General features: G+C 55.3%; 2 protein-coding genes across 4 annotated transcripts in view; both read left to right on the forward strand.

Moving 5' to 3' along the window:
• Positions 1-10,107, forward strand: part of PHC2 (polyhomeotic homolog 2) — a 52,444-nt gene extending 42,337 nt beyond the window's left edge. For all 3 annotated transcript variants that reach the window (XM_029227877.1, XM_029227874.1, XM_029227875.1), the window contains 6 exons: positions 37-239; positions 1,941-2,070; positions 2,904-3,018; positions 4,089-4,230; positions 5,182-5,458; positions 8,679-10,107. In XM_029227877.1, the coding sequence (XP_029083710.1) occupies positions 37-239; positions 1,941-2,070; positions 2,904-3,018; positions 4,089-4,230; positions 5,182-5,458; positions 8,679-8,833 (1,022 nt within the window). In that variant the 3' untranslated portion in view covers positions 8,834-10,107. The remainder of the gene's footprint in view (positions 1-36; positions 240-1,940; positions 2,071-2,903; positions 3,019-4,088; positions 4,231-5,181; positions 5,459-8,678) is intronic.
• Positions 8,954-21,442, forward strand: A3GALT2 (alpha 1,3-galactosyltransferase 2). The gene is given in 9 exon segments (XM_029227025.1): positions 8,954-9,027; positions 9,145-9,154; positions 9,690-9,770; positions 10,632-11,017; positions 17,146-17,162; positions 17,165-17,222; positions 17,430-17,519; positions 17,809-17,943; positions 20,737-21,442. Coding segments are annotated over 9 exon segments (1,557 nt in total).
• The last annotated feature ends 970 nt before the right edge of the window (positions 21,443-22,412 follow it).

Consider the following 22,412-nt stretch of genomic DNA (forward strand, 5'->3'; position numbering starts at 1 on the left):
CCCCCCACTTGTGTTTTCCTGCTTTCCCTTGTACAGAGACAGGGCAGGGCATTGTTCATGCACTGACCGACCTCAGCAGCCCCGGCATGACCTCAGGGAACGGAAACTCTGCCTCCAGCATCACCGGCACTGCCCCCCAGAATGGTGAGAATAAACCACCACAGGCCATTGTGAAACCCCAAATCCTGACGCATGTTATCGAAGGGTTTGTGATCCAGGAGGGGGCGGAGCCTTTCCCGGTACGGACTACTTCTTTTCCCCTCTTTTTTTTTTTTTTTTAATAAGTATACTTTGGATGTGTATTAGAATAGCTTTACATTTCCATGTAAAATTTCTGAAAATGTGAAAAATTTGCTCTTTCCTTGCTAATTTTCCCCCAAAGGAATATCAGAGCCATTTGCTTTCTAGGATTGAGTGTCTTCCTAAGGTCCAGAAGGGGTCAGTGATTAAGAATAATTGGCAAGACTCCTTGGTTGGAAGTTTCCACACAGACTCAGCCGTGTCCCTGCCTGGTGAAGTGCGAACCCCTTGGTTAGAAGGGGTTCACATTGGGGTATTTGGTGCTGCAGGGTGATGGACTTTGGCATTCGGGTTTGAATGCCACAACCCCCAAATGGCAACACGTTGGCTGGTTAGAGAGCAAAAGGAAGCTGTGTAGAAGAGAATTCTCAAGATCTATCTGAATGGAAGACAAGCGAACAGAGTTACAGCCTGAAGCTGCTTTTCTGGGGACAGAGCCTTGAAAGGGGAGTGAATGAGGGGCACTCCAGAAAGGGGCACTTCATCAAGTGTCTCCAATTAAAGCATAAGACCAAGGGGAAACACAGAAGAATCAAGAAAATGGCTCATTAGAACAGCACCCAGAGCCAGTAGTGCACAGTGTGAATTGGTGAGACAGGTGGCCTGCTCTCTAGGTGGGAAGAGCCCAGAGCCAGGTGCACTCCAGCCTCTCTCGTGATAAACTTAACTGGCTGTTAGAGACACAACATCGTCATGGGAGGCCATCTATCTTTTGCACATTCTTTGGATCCACGAGTGGTGTGAATAGTCAGCCGAAGCCTCTGGGCTTGATTAACTGAGATGGGTGGACTGCCCTTCTAAAATGCCAAAAGACAAAAATGCCAAGACAGGTTCTTGTCCTCTTTCCCTCTGGAGGTCGGTCAAGGCCTGGGGCACCTTAGCTATAAGTAGCTCTAGCCCTGTCACATACCTTCCCTCATTAGACTAGGTCCTCCCTTTGGCCCCCTAGAGAAGCTCCAGAACCCAGCTGATCTCACAGGATCGATGCTGATTGGACAGCAGCCCCAGCATCGCCCAAGAGATCTGGCGACCAGGTGGCCTGCACAAAAGGCAACAAAGGGAGTGCACCAAAGAGTGAATCAGCTAGTCTGGGATCCTGGCACCACCGAGGGCCTTTGCTTTCCGGTGTGGCCTAGCGTCCGCGTTTTCCTCTTCTCCTCCGTGGCTGCCTGTCCCTCTGGCTCGGGTAGGGCAGTGGTAAGGGAGAGAACAGTAAGGCATCCAGGAATGGCGGCTGGGTCTGTGTGTCACACATACAGTCACACACAGCCTCAGCTGTGTTCCTGCCCCATGATGCGTGAGTGCTGGGGCCTGGCCCTTGTCCTGGTGCTGCGGGAAACCTGACCCCTGCCTCCATCTCTGTCCCCTAGATGCTTGGAAAAGTAGATATTCTCCTGACCTCCTAAGCCATCCATTGGTCCTGGGTTGAAGCCATTTCCATCCCTGTGCTTTGGTGGTCATCGGCATCTTGCCTCTTGAGCTAAACAGCAAAACAGGCCTTGAGCAGGGTGTACCTGGATGGTGATACAGGGGCGGGCGTCTGTGCCTGGGTGCTTTATACATGTAATTTTGATGAGGCTGGATGGCAAGGAAGCATGCCCACCTGACCCTCATGGCCTCCATGTTGCCTTGTCCCCTAGGTGGGACGCTCATCCCTGCTGGTGGGGAATCTCAAGAAGAAGTATGCACAGGGGTTCTTGCCTGAGAAACTTCCGCAGCAGGACCATACCACCACCACTGACTCAGAGATGGAGGAGCCCTATCTGCAAGGTAGCGTCTCAGACCCTGGATGCTGGGGCTTCTGGCGGGGCTGAACAGGACTCAGCAAGGCTGGAAGGTCCTTTCCTAGTATCCACGGAGGGGCTCTGAGCCGGGGAGCGTGTGAACATGTCAGCTGACCAGACTGCCCTGTCCTGTGCCCGCTCAGCCCTGTCCCTAGAAAACGGACGGCAGTTCCTGCCCCTGGGGAACTGAGTGTGCCCTGCCTGTCTCCAGCCCCACTCCTGCCAGCCCCAGGATTCCAAGAGCGGCTTTGCCCGCGTGAGTCACTCGCCAGTTGTAGGCCTGCAGGAGCAGCCCCAGGTGGCTCGTGCCCTTCCTCTACCGCCTCAGGAGCCTGCACTCAGGACGGGGGCCAGCGAGGGCTGCACTTGCCACACGAGCCACCGACTAAGTGGAGGCGGGATGGGACGCCCACGTAGGCTGCAGAACTCCTGGGCTCTGTTACCCAGGCCGGCAGCCAACTGGACACCTCAAGGGAAGGGCGGGGTAGTTCCAGACCAGTGGTGACAGCATTGAAGCTTTCCCTGTGAGCCGCCTGCTCTCTTCCAGGGTCCTAAAGAGGGCCGCTGGTTCTTCCCCACCCGTGCTTTGCCTCATAGTCCTTAGAAGCAGAAACTGCTGGGTGTCCAGGAGCCGTCTTTGGACACCTTCGGGTACTTTCCGGGGTGAGACCACAGCCCTTCCAAAAATAGCGACAAAGCAGTTTGGCACTCTCCAAGCCGCTGCTGCAGGCAGGACAGAGCAGTGGCCCAGGGTGGGGCTGTGGGCAGTCCTGTGGGGACTACTCCTTGTCCGCGCTTACCGATTTTCATGCTTTTCAGAATCCAAAGAGGAGGGTACTCCCCTTAAACTCAAGTGTGAGCTCTGTGGCCGGGTGGACTTTGCCTACAAGTTCAAGCGTTCCAAGCGCTTCTGCTCCATGGCTTGTGCAAAAAGGTGAGAGCCTCAGCCCCTTCCCTTTTCTTGGGATTGCGCCTTGGTACCCAGCTCCTTATTTCCGTGACCTGCCTGGAAGCAGCATCCCGTCACTCATTCACCAAAGAACTCCCATGAGCAGAGCAGGGCAGGCGGCAAGGGTCCAAGGGAAGGAAGCAGCATGTAGCTTGTCGGGCCCTCCTGGGTCCCACTGGCACCCGCCCTTGGCAGCTCCCATCTCCTTAGGGTTTACCGAAGCCTCCACCGGAAGCTTTGCCCAGAGCCACTGCGCTGGCTACAGACGCTTCCTTTGTGAGCGTTCGCGCAGCTTGGAAGACGGATGATCACAGCAAACACCGACGTTGTTTACTGTGGACCGGCTGTGTGCGAGTCTCTGTGCTGGGTGTTAATATGCATCATGCCATCTGATCTTCAGAGTAATACTGTGGGGCAGGTATTGCTATCATGCCCTTTATACATGTTAGGAAACTGAGGCACCAAGGAAAAGTAATTGCGCCTAAAGCCTTCGAGCTGGGGATCTAGACTTGCTGACTCTAAGCCCGGAGTGATCCTTGTGCCGAGAGGGAAGAGGCCTGAGCCCCCAGAAGAGAGGAGCTCTCTAGGCCCCAGGCAGAGACGCCCTGCACACCAGCTGGAGTAGGGCTGTCCGCAGCCCTCCCTCCCCGCAGGCTGCGCTGGAGGGCCTCCCGCACCTTTGTGACGCTCTGCCAAGCTGTCCTCCGTCAGGACGGAGGACACTAGTTTCCCAGCCCCGGTGATACGTGGAGTGGAATGTGGCAGCCCTGAGTTCTTACCGTGATCCGAGTTGTGCCAGGCACTTTGCACACGTTAGCTTATGTTATTGCCAGACCGGTTACAGAAAGTGAGTGGTCTCCTCCCCAGCACTAGATAAGGAAACTGAGGGGCTAAGTGACTTGCCCAGATCCACACAGCTAGTACTGAGTGATGGACTTAGGACTGGGAGGAGGAGGCAGACGCAGATTTTGCCAAGTATCTTGGCTGCTCTTCCTCCTCCTGGGCCATTCGCCCTACGACTGCCCTGACCACCCTTGTTCCCCTGGCTCTGGCAGGTACAATGTGGGATGCACCAAACGAGTGGGCCTTTTCCACTCGGACCGGAGCAAGCTGCAGAAGGCGGGAGCCACAACCCATAACCGCCGTCGGGCCAGCAAAGCCAGTCTGCCAACACTTACCAAGGATACCAAGAAGCAGGTGAGAGGCTGGCGGAGCCTGAAGCTCGTGCTCTCGGGTCCCCACCAACTTCCCTTCCTAACACGACCCGGGATGCCCGCCGTCCTTTTCCGCTGCTGGCATCAGTGCTGCATCACGTTCTCATCTCTCATGATCTGTCAGGTCAAGCCGTCTCCCCGTGTCCCTTCATAGGTCCCTTCATTTAGACCCATGGGTGCTTCAACTTTCCCTCCTCCGTGACCTTGCCCCGACTTCACCCCTTTCTTCCAGTTTGCCTCCATCCTTGACTTCCGGGGCTCCCCTGCCTGAAGAGACAGGCTGTCCCAGGTAGCACCTGCCTTCCGAGGAGGGCTAGGTGAGAGGCAGCCGACACCCTTTACTTCCCCTCCTTGTTGCCTCTCTGAACATCAGAGCACTGAGTCCTTGAAGGTCTCTACCAGGAACGTGGGTATTTGTTCATTAAGTATGTTTTAGCACTGGCTGTACGTCAGGAGCTGTTAGGCACTAAATCTCTTAAGTTGTGCTCCAGGAACTCAGAGCCTAGTATGATGCTTCAGACCTTATGTGTATTTTGCTGTTTATCGTTATTGTTTTGGCCATAAACCTCTTTAAGAATCTGATGAAAGCTACAGTCCAACATAGACACACACAAGAAAATTTACATGCTATTTCAGGTGGTTTACAGACCATCCCCCTAAACCCACAGAGCCCTGGTTAAAACCCCACATCTAGAGGAAAGAACAGACGTAGAATCAGATCATTGTAGCATAGTGTGGTACGTGCTCCAGTACTGGCACTGACTCTGCTTAGGATCCGAGAGGGGACATGGCAAAAGAGGCTTTTTGATCTCGAATTCAGATACATAGTAGCAGACCACGTAGAAAAGGGACAATATACCTGCCTTTGCCCAGCGCTCTGTTAGAGGTGCTTTATGCCCCCATCCTGAAGAAAACCGTTTCTCTGTGTTCCCAGCCAGCAGGCACTGTGCCCCTCTCAGTTGCTGCCGCACTGCAGCTAACACACAGCCAGGAAGACTCCAGCCGTTGCTCCGACAACTCAAGCTACGAGGAGCCCCTGTCACCCATCTCAGCCAGCTCATCCACCTCCCGCCGGCGACAAGGCCAGCGGGACCTGGAGCTCCCTGACGTGCACATGCGGGACCTGGTGGGCATGGGGCACCACTTCCTGCCAAGCGAGCCCACCAAATGGAATGTGGAAGATGTCTACGAATTCATCCGCTCTCTGCCAGGTAAGGTCCTTGGAAGTTCCACGCCTGCCTGGAGTAGCAAGGAAAGCGAGGGTGTGAGAGACCTCACCTGCCGCCACCAGGAGAGACCGGGCAGTTCAAGGAGAGGCTTGGGTTCAGGAACGGGGTGCGGGGTGGGGGGCAGAGATGAGTAGGAGGAGGTGCCTGCTGGTAAGAGCTCACATTCTAGCATGGAGCACCGACTGTAATGTTCCGTGGCTATAATCTGCCGTATCTGTGGGCTCGGTGAGGGGCCTATGTGAAGGTGATGACCTGACCAACCCTGTGTGTCTCCGGGGCGAGTTGGGAGGGGCGTCAAGTGGGAGTGGAGGAAATCGGTCAAGGAGAACGTTAGAACGAAGAACGTTTACACTGAGTGACGGTGGACAAGCAGGCCTGTGCCGGATGGAGAGACGGCATCAGGGAGCAGCCTAAGCAGAGACACGCAAGCATGTAAAGGAGCCGGTAGCTGCACGTGACCCTGGGTGCGCAGTGCCGGTGGTCTCGAAGGTAGGATCTAGAAATGAACCTTGAAAGACCTCCCATCTGCACGGCTGCACTCGTCGGGACCAGAGCTTCTCCACTGTTTCTTCTGCCAGTCTCACCCAGCCACTGACCAGGTCAGGCAGTGGTGACCATAAGCCCGTTCACTCAGAGACCAGAGTGGGATATAGTGGTTAAGAGCAGGCTTCGGAGTTAAACAGAACTGGGCTCAAATCCAGCGTATTATCTATTGCCGCATCCCCCAGGTTTGTTATCGCACAGGTCCTGTGGGTAAGGAATTCAGGAGCGGTTTAGGTGGGCAGTTCTGCCACGGGGATTCTTAGGAGGTTGCGATGAGGATGTCGGCCAAGGCCAGCCAAGGCCATGTGAAGGGCCACCTGGGGCTGTCAGATCTGCCAGGGTGCCTCACTCACACGCTTCCCAGGGAGCGTGTGGCTGCTGGCAGGAGGCCTCGGTCACTCTCCCACGGGTCTCTTCAGAACGCTCACACTTGAGTGTTCTCGTGACATGCAGCCAGTTGTCCCCCCAGGGGGTGATCCAAGAGAGCAAGGTGGAAGCCACCCACCATGCCCTTTACGATCTAGCCTCAGAAATCACATTCTGTCACTTCAACAATATCTTGCTGACCACACAGGTCACCCCATTCATTGTGAGGGACTCATGAAAGCATGAAAGGGAAGCAAGGATTATTGGGAGCTACTTGGAGGCCCATAGTTCACCCCAGTGATTCATGTTCCTCCCTCATGCAAAATACCCTCACGCCTACCCGAGGCCCCACAAGTTTCATCCCATTACAGCGGAGGTTCGAGGTCCAGGATCTCAGCATCTAACACAGGTCCAGGCACGGATGAGGCTCACTGGGTCCAGCTCCTCAGGGATGATTCAATCTGCAGACCTGGGAACGAGGAACGGGTTATCCACTTCCCTCCACAAACCTAGGATATGGTGGGATGGGCATTGGGTAACCACGGTACACGTGCCCATTCAGGATGCCCCGTTCAAGAAGGGAGAACACAGGAGGCTACAGGAGTCACCAGTCCATACCAGGGCATGTGTTGGCATTTCCTTGGTTAGGACTCAAAGCCCGGAGTGATTCTCTTTCGCTCTTGGTTCCACCCTGAGTCATCCTTCCTTTCCCATGAAAGGCAGCCTGTGGAGTTGTTTTCTCAGTCTACTTCCTGCTGCTTTTATTTCACATTACCTCTGATCCTTTCCGTCCATGTGAGCAGTGTTTCTGCCAGACGATTCTCTCTACTCTTTGTGGGCTTTTTATGAATGTTATCCAACAATGTCTTCAAGACAAGCCTTACTCCACATTAGGTTTCTTCTGAAGCCGAGGGACAGTGCCCTTAACAGTCTGAGGAGCTGGGCTGTTGAATGGAGAGGCTCTGTGAGGCACGCCCATAAAATCCTGAGAGAGCGTTTGATCCAACAGTTCTCTGAGGCGGCACCTTAGAGCTTTCTGCGGTCTTAACAAAAGATTTAAGTCACCCCCGCAGTTTCGTCTTTAGACTGTGTCTTTTTGACTGTGTCCTGGATTTGGTCTTTGCCTAGAAACCATTTCTTAATTTTAGCATCATTTGCCATCTGGAGAGGCTTAGGAGTTTCAAAATCAGCAAATCCAGGCTCCTTCCTGTTCTCGTTTTCCTCGACCTCGTCCCTCCTCGCATTTCCCACGGCCACGGTGGGAGGCCAGGTGGCACCTGCAGCGGTCTGCCTGAGGTCTCCTGAGCCCAAGCAACTTTCAGTAGGCGTCTCATGCCCACGGGGTTACCACCAGCAACAGTGTTGCTAAATTTTCTACTATTTCATAACAAGGATCCCTTTTCTTCCAATTTCCAGTAAGTTTCCTCACGTTCCTTTAAGCCTCCCCAGCAGTTTCCTCCAAGACCATCAGGCTTCTTACTCCCGTCTCTCAGGGAACCTTAGACCTTCACTGCCACTCTCCTGAAAGTCCCTCCAGCTCTGGCCCGCTGCCAAGTCCAAGGCCACGCCCACGTGGTGAAGGTGTGGTGATGGCAGCACCCATCTTCCAAGTACGCAGATCTGCATTGGTTACCTACTGCTGTGAAACAGATTACTCCAAGACTAGTGGCTTAAAACAGTAATCACTTCTTATCTCGAGAGTTCTGTGGAGTGGCTTAGCTGGGCACTTCTGGCACGGAGTATTTTGCAAGGGCTCAATCACGATAGCAGCCAGAGCTGCAGTTTCTGAGGGCTTGGAGCTGGAGGACCCCCTTCCAAGGTGCTGCGCTCACATGGCAACAGGGGGAGCTGGCTCTGGGCAAGAGGCCTCAGTTCCTCTCCAAGTGGGCTTCTCCAGAGGGCTGCTTGAGTGTCCTCACGACACGGTGGTTGGCATGTTCCAAAATAAATTATCCAGAAGACCAAGGTGAGGCTGCTGCGCCCTTTGTGATCCAGCCTTGGAAATCCCATGCTGTCACTTCCACAACCCTGTACTGATCTCCGGGGTCAGCCCAGTTCACTGTGGGGGGGGGGGGGCGGTGAACAAGGAGGTGTCGGGTCACAGGACCACCTTAGAGTCTGGCTACCTTGGGTAAGTCACTCAGCCTCTCTCAACCTGTAGAATAAGAACAGCAACACCTTCCTCAAGGTGTGGTCACGAGAATGATGTGAGATGATGCATCTGAAGGCAGTGACTGCCAAGCGTGACCGCTGGTAGCTCTCATTGATACTGTCTTTGGTCATGTCCCCTCAGGCTGCCAGGAGATAGCAGAGGAATTCCGTGCCCAGGAAATCGACGGGCAAGCTCTGCTGCTGCTCAAGGAGGACCACCTGATGAGCGCCATGAACATCAAGCTGGGGCCCGCCCTCAAGATCTACGCGCGCATCAGCATGCTCAAGGACTCCTAGGGCTGGCCGGGCACCGGGCTTCTGGCCCCGGGCTCCTCCTCCCGACTGAGCAGAGCCAGCGGACACTCCTGGGGGCCCGGAGATGGGGCCAGTTGAGGGAAGGGGCCTTCCCTGTCGGGCATGGCTGGGGAGGAGGTCTTGGCACCTCCTCAATGGCTCTCAGGGGCCTTTCTTTCTGTGGGAGGGGCAGAGAGGTAGGTGGCGCAGAAGATGGGGCTTTATGCTTGTACATATTGATAGCACTGGCTTCCTCCAAAGTCCCACTACTCTAGCCCCGCTCTCTTCCCCTCCCTCTGTCCCCCATTTTCCAGGGGGTATACGGTCAGGGCTCCCAACCTGAGTTGGGTCACTTCCAAGGGCAGCCGTCAGGCCTGCCTAGAGGCCTCGGAAGCCCTTGCCCGCCTTCCTCCACTTCCTTCTCCGGGCCCAGCTAACTCTTCCCGCTGCCAGCTTCTCCCACTGCAGCCTGTTTCTGAAGCAGCCAGAAGGGTTCTCCCCCCTCACCCTCTACAGGTGGAGGGAGAGAAGCTGGGCCCAGTTTGGCCACGCCTGCTGGCACAGACGCCTTAACGCTGTGTGTGTGACTGTGTGACCGTGTGGGAGCCTGGACTGACAGGCTGAGAGCCACCCTCTGGCATCTCCAGGTGTTTTGTAGCAAACAGCCACTTAGTGCTTTGTCCTGGACTCCACTCAGCCTCAGGATGGGGAATAGGAAAGAAGGGCCGCCTCAGTGCAGAGAGGCACGATCAGAAAGCGATGAAGAGTAGTGGGAGATTTTCCTTTGCAGATGGCCGAGGTGTCTCCGCAGCCCCTGCCTGCACTGTGACGTCCCCCTGACTGCCCTGCTGTGTCACAGGCGGCACTGAGGAAGCTGCTGGTGGGCTGGGCCAGGCCGCGCCTCCCCGTCTGCCTGCCCGCCCGCCCTGGGAGCCCAGCGGTGGGGCCCTGGGAACATCCAAGGGCAGAAGAGCTGGAGTGACCACCGCTGAGGTGAAGAAGGCAGCCTTCGGCCTCGGGTCCCATGCTTCTCTGCCTCTGGAACTTGCTGGCGGCGGTCTGAGCTGCCCGTGGAGGAGGCGGGGCAGGAAGGGCGAGGGCCTGCCTCTGACTTGCCCGGGCCTCTGCAGACTCCTGGGGGGAGTGGGACTCTCCCTGGGGGAAGGGTGGGTGCCCTTCTGAGCTTGTTCTATTCCCCACTCACACCCCCAGGCAGGGTTGGAAATGAAGGACTTTTTTAACCTTTTTGTTTTTTAAAAATAAATCTGTAAAATCTGTTCCTTCTGTGCCTTTCTCCCCTGGGGATGCCTTTCTGTGGTCCTGAATAGTTACTTTTCATCTGTCAGGAGAGGGGTGGGTCCCTGGGTTGGGGGAGGGACGACCACCTTAACTGGATAGCATATCCTCCATGCTTCGCTGGGGCTGGGTCCTTTGAGGGTGCCCTTGGTCCCAGTCCACATGAGAAAAGCAGATCCCACCTCTGTTCTTCACACAGGTGTCCCCTGGAGTGTGAGGTCCAGGGCCCCTTCAACTCTGAGCCCCCCTACCCAGCACTGCCACCAGGGAGACACGATGCTGTTGGGCCAGGGATATCTGGCACACCTGAGGCAGAGCCCAGACCCCTCCCTCCGCCGTTTCCAGAACTGCCCTTGGGGCGGCTTTGGCTCTCTCAACCCCTGAGCGCTTTCTGGATGCTGCAATAGCAAACTATTAGGAGAGTCTCTGCCTCAAGGAGGTGACGCCTAAGCCTCGAATAAAGGAGAAGGGCCTTCCAGGCGCAGACCGCTCGCCGTTCACTCAGTCTGTAACGTGCTGTGACGGCGGGGCCCGGGGAGATAAGCAGGGGCCTTTTAAGAGCCAGTACCCATATGTGGACGAGAACTCTCTGGAAGGCCTTTTAAAATGTAGCCACTACCCGGAGGAAGAGGAGAAACAAAACTGGTTAGTGGACGACCCAGAGGGTGGAGCCAGGACTGGAAAGTCTGGTGGTCCCGGAGGTCGGGAATGGCGACAGGACAGAGGCCAGCGCAGGACCCTGGGCCGAGGGGGCGTGGCAGGGGGCAAGGACCTCAGAACCTCAGGGAAGTCGGGGAAGGTGCCTGGTGGAGAGGGCGCCTCGGGAGCCCCCTGCGCTGCCCTCCCCTCTCCAGGCCAGGCGGGCCGGCCCACCGTGGCCCGTGCAGCTCGGCGAGTCCACGCTGGACCTCCACTTTCCCTTACTGGAGGACAACGCCGGGCCCAAACTGAGTTTGTCCTTATGTGTGTGGTGGAGAAGGGAACTAAAAGCCCTGAAAGAGGATATGGTGGATTTGCAGGGCTGACTGACACAGGTGAGTATCAGCGCCGTTTCTTCACTCTGGGTGAAAGGCCCCAGTTTGAAGGGTGCCTCCTTCAACATGCGTTTGCTCCTGAGGTTTACACCTTACACAGAATTTTGCAAAACTTTTTTGATCATGACCGACAGTTTAAAAAAAGTTTCCCACCCTCGTGGATGTACTTGAATATATAAACTGAAACAAAACAATACCTACCCTGATGTACAATACATTCTGACATTTTCAATTCCCTTTCTGTTCATATTTTTAAAATCTCAGTCATGATCCATAAGATTGATTTCATGGCCCTCTAATAGATCATAACCTGCACTTTAAAAAAAACCCTGCCTAGTGCAAGCTTTCCAGAACTTTTCCATGTAACTACTTTGTGTGGCTCTTACCCTGTCCTGGGTGACTGGTGCACATACCTGTTTTACTGAAGAGATCAAGGGCTCCTCAAGGTGAACTGTCCAAGGTCACACTCAGGTGACCGGCGCCCTTGAGATCTGGCTGAAGGTCCGCGCAGAACAAGGTTCTCCCTGGGTGGCAAACACCACGGTCTGGCCCGAGGACCACGAAACTGAAGAGGGGCACGAGGAGCCCTGGGGAGGAAGAGTCAGTACAGAATGTCTCAGCACCTCTGGCCAACCAGAGCTGGCCTTCCATCCACCCTCTTCCAGGTGATTGGCCCCAGGGGGCTCCTCTCCGGGTAGTTCATCCCTGCTTGCTCCTGTGGCTGTGGTTTCTGGCAGATGGCCTGAAACTGCTTGCTCCCAGTCACCAAGAATGGGTCATTTCTTCCCCGGCCCTGAGCTGAGAAGGTTCTTGGCAGGCTGTCCCACCAGCTTCCTGTCATGGCAAGGACTCAGGTGAGGGGGGGACGCTGCCAGTGTCAGGGGGAAGATGAGGTGGGACAGCTGTCCCGAGTGGAGTCCAGCCTGGTGGTCAGAACAGTCAAGGAGGAGGCACCAAGGCTGGCCTGCTGAGAACCAGCTGAGCCATATAGGTCCTGGGAGAAGGTGACTGGAGGACATCGCCCAAGGGGCAGAGACGGTCCAAGGAATGGGTGGTGGGGTGGGGGGAGGCTGCATCCTGGGAGATCTCGTGCCCGTGAAGAGCTCGGCAACTCCTCCTGCTGCCCTAAACTCTGAGCCCCCTCAGTGAGCAGAGAACAGACTTTGGGGCGCACCTTCCACTGCAACTGTGAGCCCTCTATTCCAACTGGGAGTGACTGTCCAGGACTGCAAACTTGTTCCCACTTAGGAACTAATGACTGATCTTCAACCTCCTCGTGAAAGCAAGGAGAGTACAGGAGCAGGGCATGAGGCCACCTTGTGGGACCACCTTCTGCAGGTGGAAGCGGGGTGGAGGGGAGGGGACCCTTTTGAAAATATCAGGGCAAGGAACTGGGAGGAATGGGTCAGGCAGGTGCCTCTGTGGACTAGGGGCTCCCTGGCTGGGCCATGGGAGGGGGCGGCAGGAGCCTGTTGCAGGCCTGGGTGTCAGCACCCTCCCAGGGCTGACAGCTGGAGCCCACCTGGACCACTTGGGGACAACTCTGCATGGCTGCCCTAGTTGTGAGGGGCCGGCTAAGAGGGTCAGATGGCAGGGAGGGCAGAGAGAGCTCCGCTGCAGCCTTCTCCTGCGCCTGGCACCTCCCATGCCGTCCCTCCGGGGGGGCAGTCTCGCTTCCAGGAGCGACTGTAAAATATCTCAATAATTTTTATATCGATTACATATTGAAATGATATTTGGGGTTACATATTGAAATGATGATATATTAGGTTAAAATAAAATACTAAAAATTTCGGTTGTTTCTTTTCACTTTTTTAACATGGCTACTACTAGAAAATTTTAATTTACGTTCGTGGCTCACATTATATTTCTATTGCGCAATGCTGTTCCAGATTTTTTCCTACGTTTTTATAAAACGACATAGAAACACGTCTGTAAATGCACAGGTACACAGGTATAGGGACTTCCCCCCTGACAGAAGTGCAGCCAGCCTCTATGTACAGTTGTTACTTCCTCTTCCACTTGATTCTTTAGGCCCTCTTTTCCCGAGAGCACATATAAATAAATCTACCTTATCCTTTTCAGTGGCCACATTGCTTTCCATTGTATAGAAATGCATAATTCATTCATCCAACTCCCTAAGGACGAACAGTGGGGTTGTTTATCTCCATTTGCTTTTTCCAGCAATGCTAGGAGAGCATCCTTGGCCTGTCCACTGTGAAGTCTCCCGTTTCTAGAGGTGGGAAAGTTGGGTCTGGTGTGAGTGCTTGAAATGACTGTGCAGGCTCCTCAGGCAGGGCTAAGAGAGGTGGACTTCACCTTGCAGTCACTAGAAAGGCTTAGAAACACTTGTTTTTCCTAAATGGTTAACTCTGTATTTTTCCTTCATTAAAAAAGCAATAAAAGCACATTACGGACAACTGGAGGTAAAAATAACTTATTACACAGTCACTTACGTTTTTCCTTTCAGTCTTATTTGCTCCGGCATGTTTTCATTGCTAGATTGTAACCACAGTGCCCATCAATTTTAGACCCTGCTTTCTTCATTCACGGTTCTTGTGCAAGTTTTTTCCATGTGACTGCAGACTCTTCATAAAAAGTTTATTTAGCCAGTCCCTTCGGCTGGACGCTGGGGCCTTTTTCAGTTGTATCTGAGAGGGCAGCACAACGCCTTCTCCACTGGTGCCCTCCAGCCCACGTTCAACCAAGCTCAAGTCTCCCTGTGTGAAAGAAACACACGCACCTCCATCAATCCCAAGCCCTCAGCCCCTCCAGTTACCATCCTCTCCCTTTCCTTTTACAGCCAAACTTCCGGAAGAGCCGCTTCCACCACCACCACCCCAGCCTCCACTGCCTCCTCTGCTCACTCAGTCCCCTGCCCGTCCCCAACCGTGTCCTCGGTGGGTGCCTGGGCCCTGGCTCTCCTTCCTCTGCTCTCTCCCTCTTCCACAGCGTCCCTGCCCTCCTGGTGAATCCCAGAACTCTCTCCCAAGCCTGCCTGCCTGCCTGCCTTTCTGAGCTCCAGCTTCTTACCCCCAACCAGACTATCAGCCACCATCTCCTTTCCTGGTCCCCCAGCCCTGTCCCTCTCATCAGTGACCAAGTCCTGCCCATCAACCTCCTTGACAGCCATTCATCACCTACTCCTCCCCAACCCACTGCCAACACTCACCTGTCTTCCTGCCTCCACCTGGTCCCTGCCCCACGTCCAGGCTCAACAGTTCAGCCGGAGTATCTTCCAAGTAAAAATGTGACAGCATCGCTCCCTGAAGGAAAGAGCTTTCAGGGCTCCCCATGGCCTTCAAGATGAAGTCCAAACCCCTTATCCTGGAATGTGGGCCCTGGGTGACCTGGCTCAGGCTTATCTCCAGCCTCAACTCTTATCACTTCCTATCCACACCCTATACCCCCGCCCCTGCAGCAGGCCTGCAGTTCCCCGTATTTTCCAAGCACTCTCACCTCGTCACTTTTACACAGTGCTGTTTCTTTTTCATGGACCTCCCTTTCCCCTCCACTGCCTTCTTTTTTTGCATCGGCAGGCGGACTCTCAACCACTGCGCCACCAGGGAAGCCCCACTGCCTTCTTTGTGTGGATAACTTTTAGTTCTTCAGGTCCTAGTTCTTCAGGGTCACCTCCTCCAGGAAGCCTCCCTGACTTCTCCCCAATGGTATCTGGCCATTTGCAAGATAATGGTATCTTGTATTTACACTAATCACAGCCTTGCTGTGCTGTGTTCCATTCATCTGTTTGCAGTTTGTCATGTGACCCCATTCCCCTCCCTTCCTGGCCACCCACATCTTCCTGACCCGGCTCCCTTAAAGACAAGGTCTGTGCCTCGCTCACCTCTGAATCCTTGACCTAGCACAGTGCTTGATTCTGAGCTTGTGACCAATAAGTATAGGCTGAAAGCATGAACGAGCAGAAGCTAGTGAACATCTTGATGCATAAACTTCTCCCATGCTGAAGATGATCTCCTTTGAACAGATTCCCAGAAGTTGCAGTGATTGGATTAGAGGGGATGACTAGTGAAAGCTTCAATTCCCACAGCTAAGGAGCTTTCCAAAAAAGCTGCAGCAATTTACATCCCACCAGCAGGTGTAAGAGTGCCTGTCTCGCTGTATTCTCCCAGCCTGGCTATTTTCATTTCTTTCTTTTTAAAAAGTGCTCACTTTATAGGCAAAACATCCCACCTAGTTCCAATCTATAAGTCTTTGATTACTAGTGAGGGTGAACAGTTTTCCATATGTTTGCCTACTAAATGCATTTCCCCTTCGAGGATTTCCCTGTTCACGTGACATGGACAGTTAAGGCAGGTGGCATTTTATGAGCTGACTCTGGGGGCTGTGTCAGGAGTGACTGGGAGCAGGGAGGTCGCTGCTGCAATGGTCCTGGTGGGGGATAAGCAGGCAGGATCGCTGTGGGGGCCGGAGAAATAGGAGGGGCAGAGGGGGGGCGGAGATCAAGGAGGCCAAGCCAACCACCCACCCCTGGGGACTGACAGTGGGCGAGGCAGAGGGAGGGGTCAGTGCACCCAGGTTTCACCAGCTGAACAGAAGGGGTGTCTGCCCTGAGATGCACAGGCAGCTACGTACACACACAACCGCAAGGTGCCTCTCTGAAGCTATTTACTGGATACACCTGCTGAGGAACGGTGAGGTGGGGTAGCAGAAAAGGCAGGGGCGGGAGGGTCTGATCAGGCAGGCTTCTTGAAAGAGACGAGAGGAGGCAGATTTTGGAAGGACTCATAGGGCGGGGAGGGGAGCTGGGAGGCTGTGCAGAGAATCCTGAGGGCTGGTTTAGGAATACTACTACTAATGATAATCAACAATAGCTAAAGCTTACTGACCTTTTACTGTGTGCAAGGCCTTGTTCTCATCACTTGGTAGGTATTAACAATATCCGTCGCAGCCCTCTAAGGCGTGTGCTCTTATTATCTGCATTTCTAGACAAGAAGACTAAAGTGCAGAGGCCCAGAACCTTGCCCAAGGTCAGACAGCTAAGAAGTGGTGGCCTGGGATTCGAACTTGGGGGTCTGGCCCCAGTGGCCAGGCTTTCACCATATGGGTCCTGTCTGTCTAGAGACACCCGCACCCAGAAGGGCTGAGGAGAGTTGGAGGAGACCTGCCCAGAGGAGCTTATTAAAATTCTCAACTTTTAGGGCCCTCCTGGAAAACAAGCAACCATGCATAAATCCCAAAGTCCACCTCCTCTGAGCCAGCAGTGGGGTCGCTGAGCTCTGCTGGAGGGACCCGGCCCTGTGACTGGAGCCGCCATAGACACGTGGTCCCTGACCGCAGCCAGCCCTCCGGACAGCCCAGCAACTCATCCCTAAGCCCCAGATGCTCTCAAATCCCAGCCACCAAGCCACAACCCCCCCCTGCATCCCCTCCCAGACTCTCCCCGTCCGAGGTCAATCCTACCCAGGCTAAGTGCCCCACCCCCTAACTTACTGTCCCCCAAGTTTGCTGCCAGGAAAAGCAAAATGTTATACATCTAAATGCTCATCACAAGGGACCTGGTCAAGTAAATGATGCCACCTCCAGTCAATGGCATATTAGGCAGCTGGAAGAAAGGGTGAAGAAGCGCTTCACGTACTGAGGTGGAACAACCTCAAGGACATAGTGGTCAGTGGAAAATGCAAGGTGGAGAACAGCGTATCACTGTGCTACCATTTGTGGGAGAAAATCAGAGGAAGGGACAGAGGGAAGGGAGAGAGAATTTGCTACCATATTTATATTTGCCTGTATGTGCATAAACTATCCCCTTGCAGGGGAACTGGGTAGCCGTGGCTGGGAACAGGAAGGACTGCACTGTCTATACTCTTTTGTACCTCTGAATGTCTGTGCCAAGTGAACAGAATAACACATTCATATTAAAGCGAACAAATAAATGAAACACTGAATTACCCATTTTTCATATATATGTGTGTGTGTATAAAAATATATGCAGAAATGAGTTGCCGACCCCCCCTCCCCCCCCCCCAGGGCCTGGAAGAGAATCTTCTGATCCTATTTGCACTTGGCCTCTTAGGGCTGCTCCTGCATGGGCTCCCTGTAGTCAGGTACAACCCCCTTCCCCCAGCACTCACGATGGGACCAGCAGGGCAGGGCTGAAGTGGCTCTTTCCAAGTGCCTCCTTGAGGGATGGAGAGTGGCACCTGTCATGGCCCGCACAAGCATCCTTGCAGGCTCTCCCTCCTTGTAAGGAGCAAAGCGACAGGGCTCCTGGGCAGGCCAGCATGCCCCTCACTGATGCTCCCACCCCACAGGCACCTGGGAGTCCTCACCCCCATGGGGCTCTGCCCTTTGGCCAGAATGCCCCTGCTGAGAGACAACTTCACAGGTCCCCTGCATCCTTGGTAAGGAGCTGCCATCTCTCCCATTCCGAGGACACCCACACACCCTACAGAGCTCTGCCCCAGCGTTCCTGCCCTCCTCACATCCCCCACCCTGGCAGGGCTAGGCACGCTACCCAGGGGCCCCATCAGGTAACACATCTCCCCCTACTCTGCTGGATCTGGGAAGAGATTTCTAGGGGCAGGGCCTGGGTGTGACCCATCTGTGGGTCCCAGGACTGGGGAGGTGGCGGTGATCATGCATCAAGCAGGAAGATGAATGGACCTGTCTCTCCATCCCTGCCCTGGCCAGGGCCTGGCCTGAAGTCCTGACCTGTACCTGCTGGGGGGCCCCCATTATTTGGGATGGCACCTTTGACCCAGATGTGGCCCAGCAAGAGGCTGTACAGAACCTCACCATTGGTCTGACTGTCTTTGCTGTAGGCAGGTAAGGCCCGGGGAGGGGAGCGGTGCTATCCAAGCAGGGAGTGGGAGGGGGTGTGCACATGATGCAGGGGTGGAGCACCCCATTCTCCTGGGCTGTAGGATCCCAGGATAAAGCGAGAAGCAAAGACAGCACCCCTTGTCCCAGACTCCCAGCATGAGGGCAGGACCATCCTTTCCCTTCCCCTCCTCCCTAGAGTCCACCCAGCCCAGGCAGCCAAGGGCTCAGCATCACAACCTAGAAGGAACCTGCCCAGGGCCTGGGGCTGATCATCTGGAGGCCTTGGGTTTGCGGTGAGAAAATGATGGAGTCTTTCAGGTGAGAGGAGGTGAGAACTGGGTAAACAGAGGGGATGGCCCAGCTGCAGAAGCCTCTGTGGAGGTCAGCGGCTCAGGTTTAGGCACACAGAAAGGGCGGGGCGGGGGGAGGTTCACCAAGAAAGTCTGAAGGTGGAAGAGGGGATGGGGAGCTGAGGGCTTTTGCAAGGGAGCGAATCTGGGCTGGATAAAGAGGGAAGTGAAGAAAGGAGGATGTGGAGAGTGGTAGGGTCAGCAGACCAGAGGAGTCAGTGAGGAAGGACTGTTGGGGGTGATATCACAGGAAGTGGGCTGGAAGGACGGGGGCTCAGACAGTGGGACGGGTGAAGCCACAACTTGGGGTGGGGGGCAGACTGATGATGACCAAGTCGAGGGAGAGGCCATGGGGGCAAGTGACTGAGGAGCAGGGAAGACAGAATCACGACAGGAGAGGAGGCCAATCGAGGAACTAATGGTCCCCCAGGTATGGACAAGGAACCCAGAGTGGGAGGTGGAGAAGAAACCTCAGGGGGCTGACCTGCCCATCTCCCCATTATGGATGTCAGGGTGTGCAAACTGGTATTCACTTTACAGTAGTGACGCAAATGGGACTCCTGGCTTCGAGTGGCAATCAGATCCTACAGTCCTAAGGTAGAGAGAGTTAGTGTTCAAGGCAACTTAAGGAAGAGTTTCTAATAACGGAACAGGCTGCTTTGGGAAGGCACTGAGAGCTCTGCATCCAGGAAAAGATATCCAAAAGCCTGGGGAAGGAATTCTGTCTTCAGAGACCCCAGACCAGCGGTCACCAACCTTTTTGGCACCAGGGACCAGCTTCATGGAAGACAGTTTTTCCACAGACCAGGGGGTGGAGAAGGGGGGAAGGGGATGGTTCAGGTGGTAATGCAGGTGATGGGGGCAGATGAAGCTTCGCTCACTCACCTGCTGTGCGGCCTGGTCTGCGGCCCGGGGGGGTGTTGAGGACATGTGCCCCAGACAACTGCTCAGGGCTCCTCCAACTCTGTCCCTTACACTCTAGAAGGGAGAGAAAGCCAGGAGGGCCCCTGAGAGGCTGGGGGCAAACAGGACTGCTGGCCTCTCCAGGGCCTTGGTGCTCCCACTTCTGCTCTGAATGCTGAGTAGGGTGTTCCTGCACCAGCCCTAGGGGTCAGAGTCTCTGAGTCCAGAAATTCCAGGGTCCTGAGGTCCTGAGTTCCAAGGATCTATGAGTCCAACACCCTGGGATGCTGAGGCTTCCAAGATCTCTGATTCCAGTTTCTCACAGTTCCACCCGGAATAGAGCAAGTGCAGGCTCCAGTGCCAAGCTGGGTTCAAATCCTGGCTTTCACTTACCAACTATGTGCATGCGTGCTTGCGCAGGTTACTGAAGCTCTTTGAGATTCAGTTTCCTCACCTGAGAGACGGAGCTAATAATGGTGAGGATTAAATGAGATAATGCACGTTACTTTGAACATTATCTGCCACACGATTCCACATTATCAGGCGTTAATGAGTGCGATTACTTTAGAAGCCTGGGGTCCCAAAGCCTGTTCATACAAAGCTTCCAGTATTCTGAACGTCCCGGTTACCTATGTAAGGAATCACCACAAACTCAGTGACTGAAAACAGTTCATTATTACCACAGCTCGTGATTTTGTGGCTCAGGAATTCTGACAGGGCTCAGCAGCAGGGGGGCCCCTCCCTGCTCCCAAAAGTCCTGCGGATGACTGGCGGGCGCCTCTCTCCGTGGCTAGGCTGGTCTCCCTCACTTCGTGGCAGCATCTGAGTTCTGACACTTCTTTTTTATTTTTTAATTTACTTATTTTTATTTATTTTTGGCTGCGTTGGGTGTTCGTTGCTGCCCACAGGCTTTCTCTAGTTGCCGCGATTCGTTGCAGTGCGCAGGCTTCTCATTGCAGCGGCTTCTCTTGTTGCAGAGCACGAGCTCTAGGCGCATGGGGTTTAGTTGCGGCGCTCAGGCTCAGTAGTTGTGGCTCGCGGGCTCTAGAGCACAGGCTCAGTAGTCGTGGCGCACGGCCTTAGTTGCTCCGGGACATGTGGTATCATCCCGGACCAAGGCTCGAACCTGTGTGCCCTGCATTGGCAGACGGACTCCTAACCACTGTGCCACCAGGGAAGCCCTGAGCTCTGGGATTTCTTAAGCGAAGGGTCAGAGCTCTAAAGAGACAAAGGCTAACGAGCCGGTCCTCCCAAGGGCCAGCACAGCATCCCTTCCTCGGGGCTCTATTGATAGAATTGGTCAGGGAGAGCCGCGTTCAAGCGGGGCACAAAGGGCCTCTCGGGGCAGGGGTGGCAAACAATGGGTAATTATTTTTAGTCCACCTCGGACGATTCCGGGGCTGGACAGTTTTGGAGTTCCAGGGACTGGGGTTGCAGGGGCACAAGTACGGACGAGGGGAGGCCTCAGAAGCCCGACGTCTCCGCGGATGGCGGAGTGCGCTGAGGCCCGGCTTACTCAAGACAGCCCCGCCCCGCCCGACAGATACCTGGAGAAGTACCTGGCGCACTTCCTGGAGACGGCTGAGCAGCACTTCATGGTGGGCCAGCGCGTGGTGTACTACGTGTTCACCGAGGGCTCGGCCGCCGTGCCCCGCGTACGGCTGGGCCCGGGCCGCCGGCTGCGCGAGGAGCGCGAGGAGCGCGAGGAGCGCGTGGCGCGCTGGCGGCCCTGGCAGAACGTGTCCATGGTGCGCATGCGCGCGCTGCACGCGGCGCTGGGCGGGCGGCTGGGCCGCGAGGCGCGTTTCTTGCGCTGCGTGGACGTGGACCAGCACTTCAGCGGGACTTTCGGGTCCGAGGCACTGGCCGAGTCGGTGGCGCAGCTGCTCGGCTGGCACTACCGTTGGCGGAGGCGGCTGCTGCCCTTCGAGCGGGACGCGCGCTCGGCCGCCGCGCTGGACCCGAGCGAGGGCGACTTCTGCTACCAGGCGGCCGTGTTCGGGGGCAGCGTGGCGGCTCTGCGGCAGCTGACGGTCTACTGCGCGCGGGGCCTGCGACGGGACCGCGCGCGCGGCCTGGAGGCGCGCTGGCACGACGAGAGCCACCTCAACAAGTCCTTCTGGCTGCAAAAGCCCGCCAAGCTGCTGTCGCCCGAGTTCTGCTGGAGCTCCGACGTCGGCCGCCGGGCCGAGATTCGCCGCCCCCAGCTGCTCTGGGCGCCCAAGGAGTACGCCCTGCCGCGCGGCTAGAGACGCCCTCGGCCTGGAGGCCCGAACGCCGGCGGGGGCCCTTCTGGAAGCAGCGTGGCACGGGGGCGGGGGGGGGGCGCGGGAAGACTGCGTGAATACTATCCCCCACCGCCCGGGGTGGCAGGAGGAGGCCCGGCCCTTGGGGAGCGCCTCCCCGAGGCGGGCAGGCGGGCGATCCATCCCTTCCCTGACTTTCCACAGCGACCCAGATACTGTCAGCTGCCTGGAAACCTGTCACCTCTGACCTTACTGAGTTCAGTGGAGGCCCCCGAAGAGACGTTTTAGCCCCTTCCCCATATCCCCCCACTTTTTTTAATGGGACTGAGGCACACAAAAGGAACATAACTACGTAAGGACCCAGAGAATCTGTGAGTCCGTCTGTGAGGTCAGCAGCTGGAAAGCAAGGACTGGCCCTCAGGTCCAGTAGAGCTGCCACTGGGCAGGAGCCCCAGATAGAGAAACACAGTGGCATCTGGTTCACCTCTGCCGCCCTCAGCAAAGTTTGTACATATTTGAGTAATATGATAATAAAATACATTATTCCCAAGTGTCCTATGGCCTTTTCTCCTAGAGAATCCAAGTCCATAAAAATGACATTTCCTCGCCATGGAACCCATATGGCTGTTTGGCCACAGTGTCTGGGAAATAAATTTCCTCATCCGTGGTTGCTGTCCAGACTCTTCGTCCTCAATAAGGAAAGACACAACGTCCCGAACAGAAGCCTGAAGTCATCAGGCTCTCCAGGAAAGGTGGTTCCCTCCGGGAAATAGCTGCAGGGACGGGGAAGTTATCTGCTGGAAGTCCCTGAGATATTGTCTGGCAGTTGAAAAACGGAGGCCCGGAGAGGGTGGGACTTACCTCCAGGTCTTCTGACCCGTTTGTGTAGTGTTCTCACAGACCTTGCATTTTTAAGAGGCTCCACTATTTTCAGGTAGGACAGCAATTCTGGCTATAAGCCAACTGTGATGGT

Source organism: Monodon monoceros, unplaced genomic scaffold (genome assembly GCF_005190385.1).
Source record: "Monodon monoceros isolate NGI ecotype Baffin Bay Population unplaced genomic scaffold, NGI_Narwhal_1 Super_Scaffold_18, whole genome shotgun sequence".
NCBI lineage: Eukaryota > Metazoa > Chordata > Mammalia > Artiodactyla > Monodontidae > Monodon > Monodon monoceros.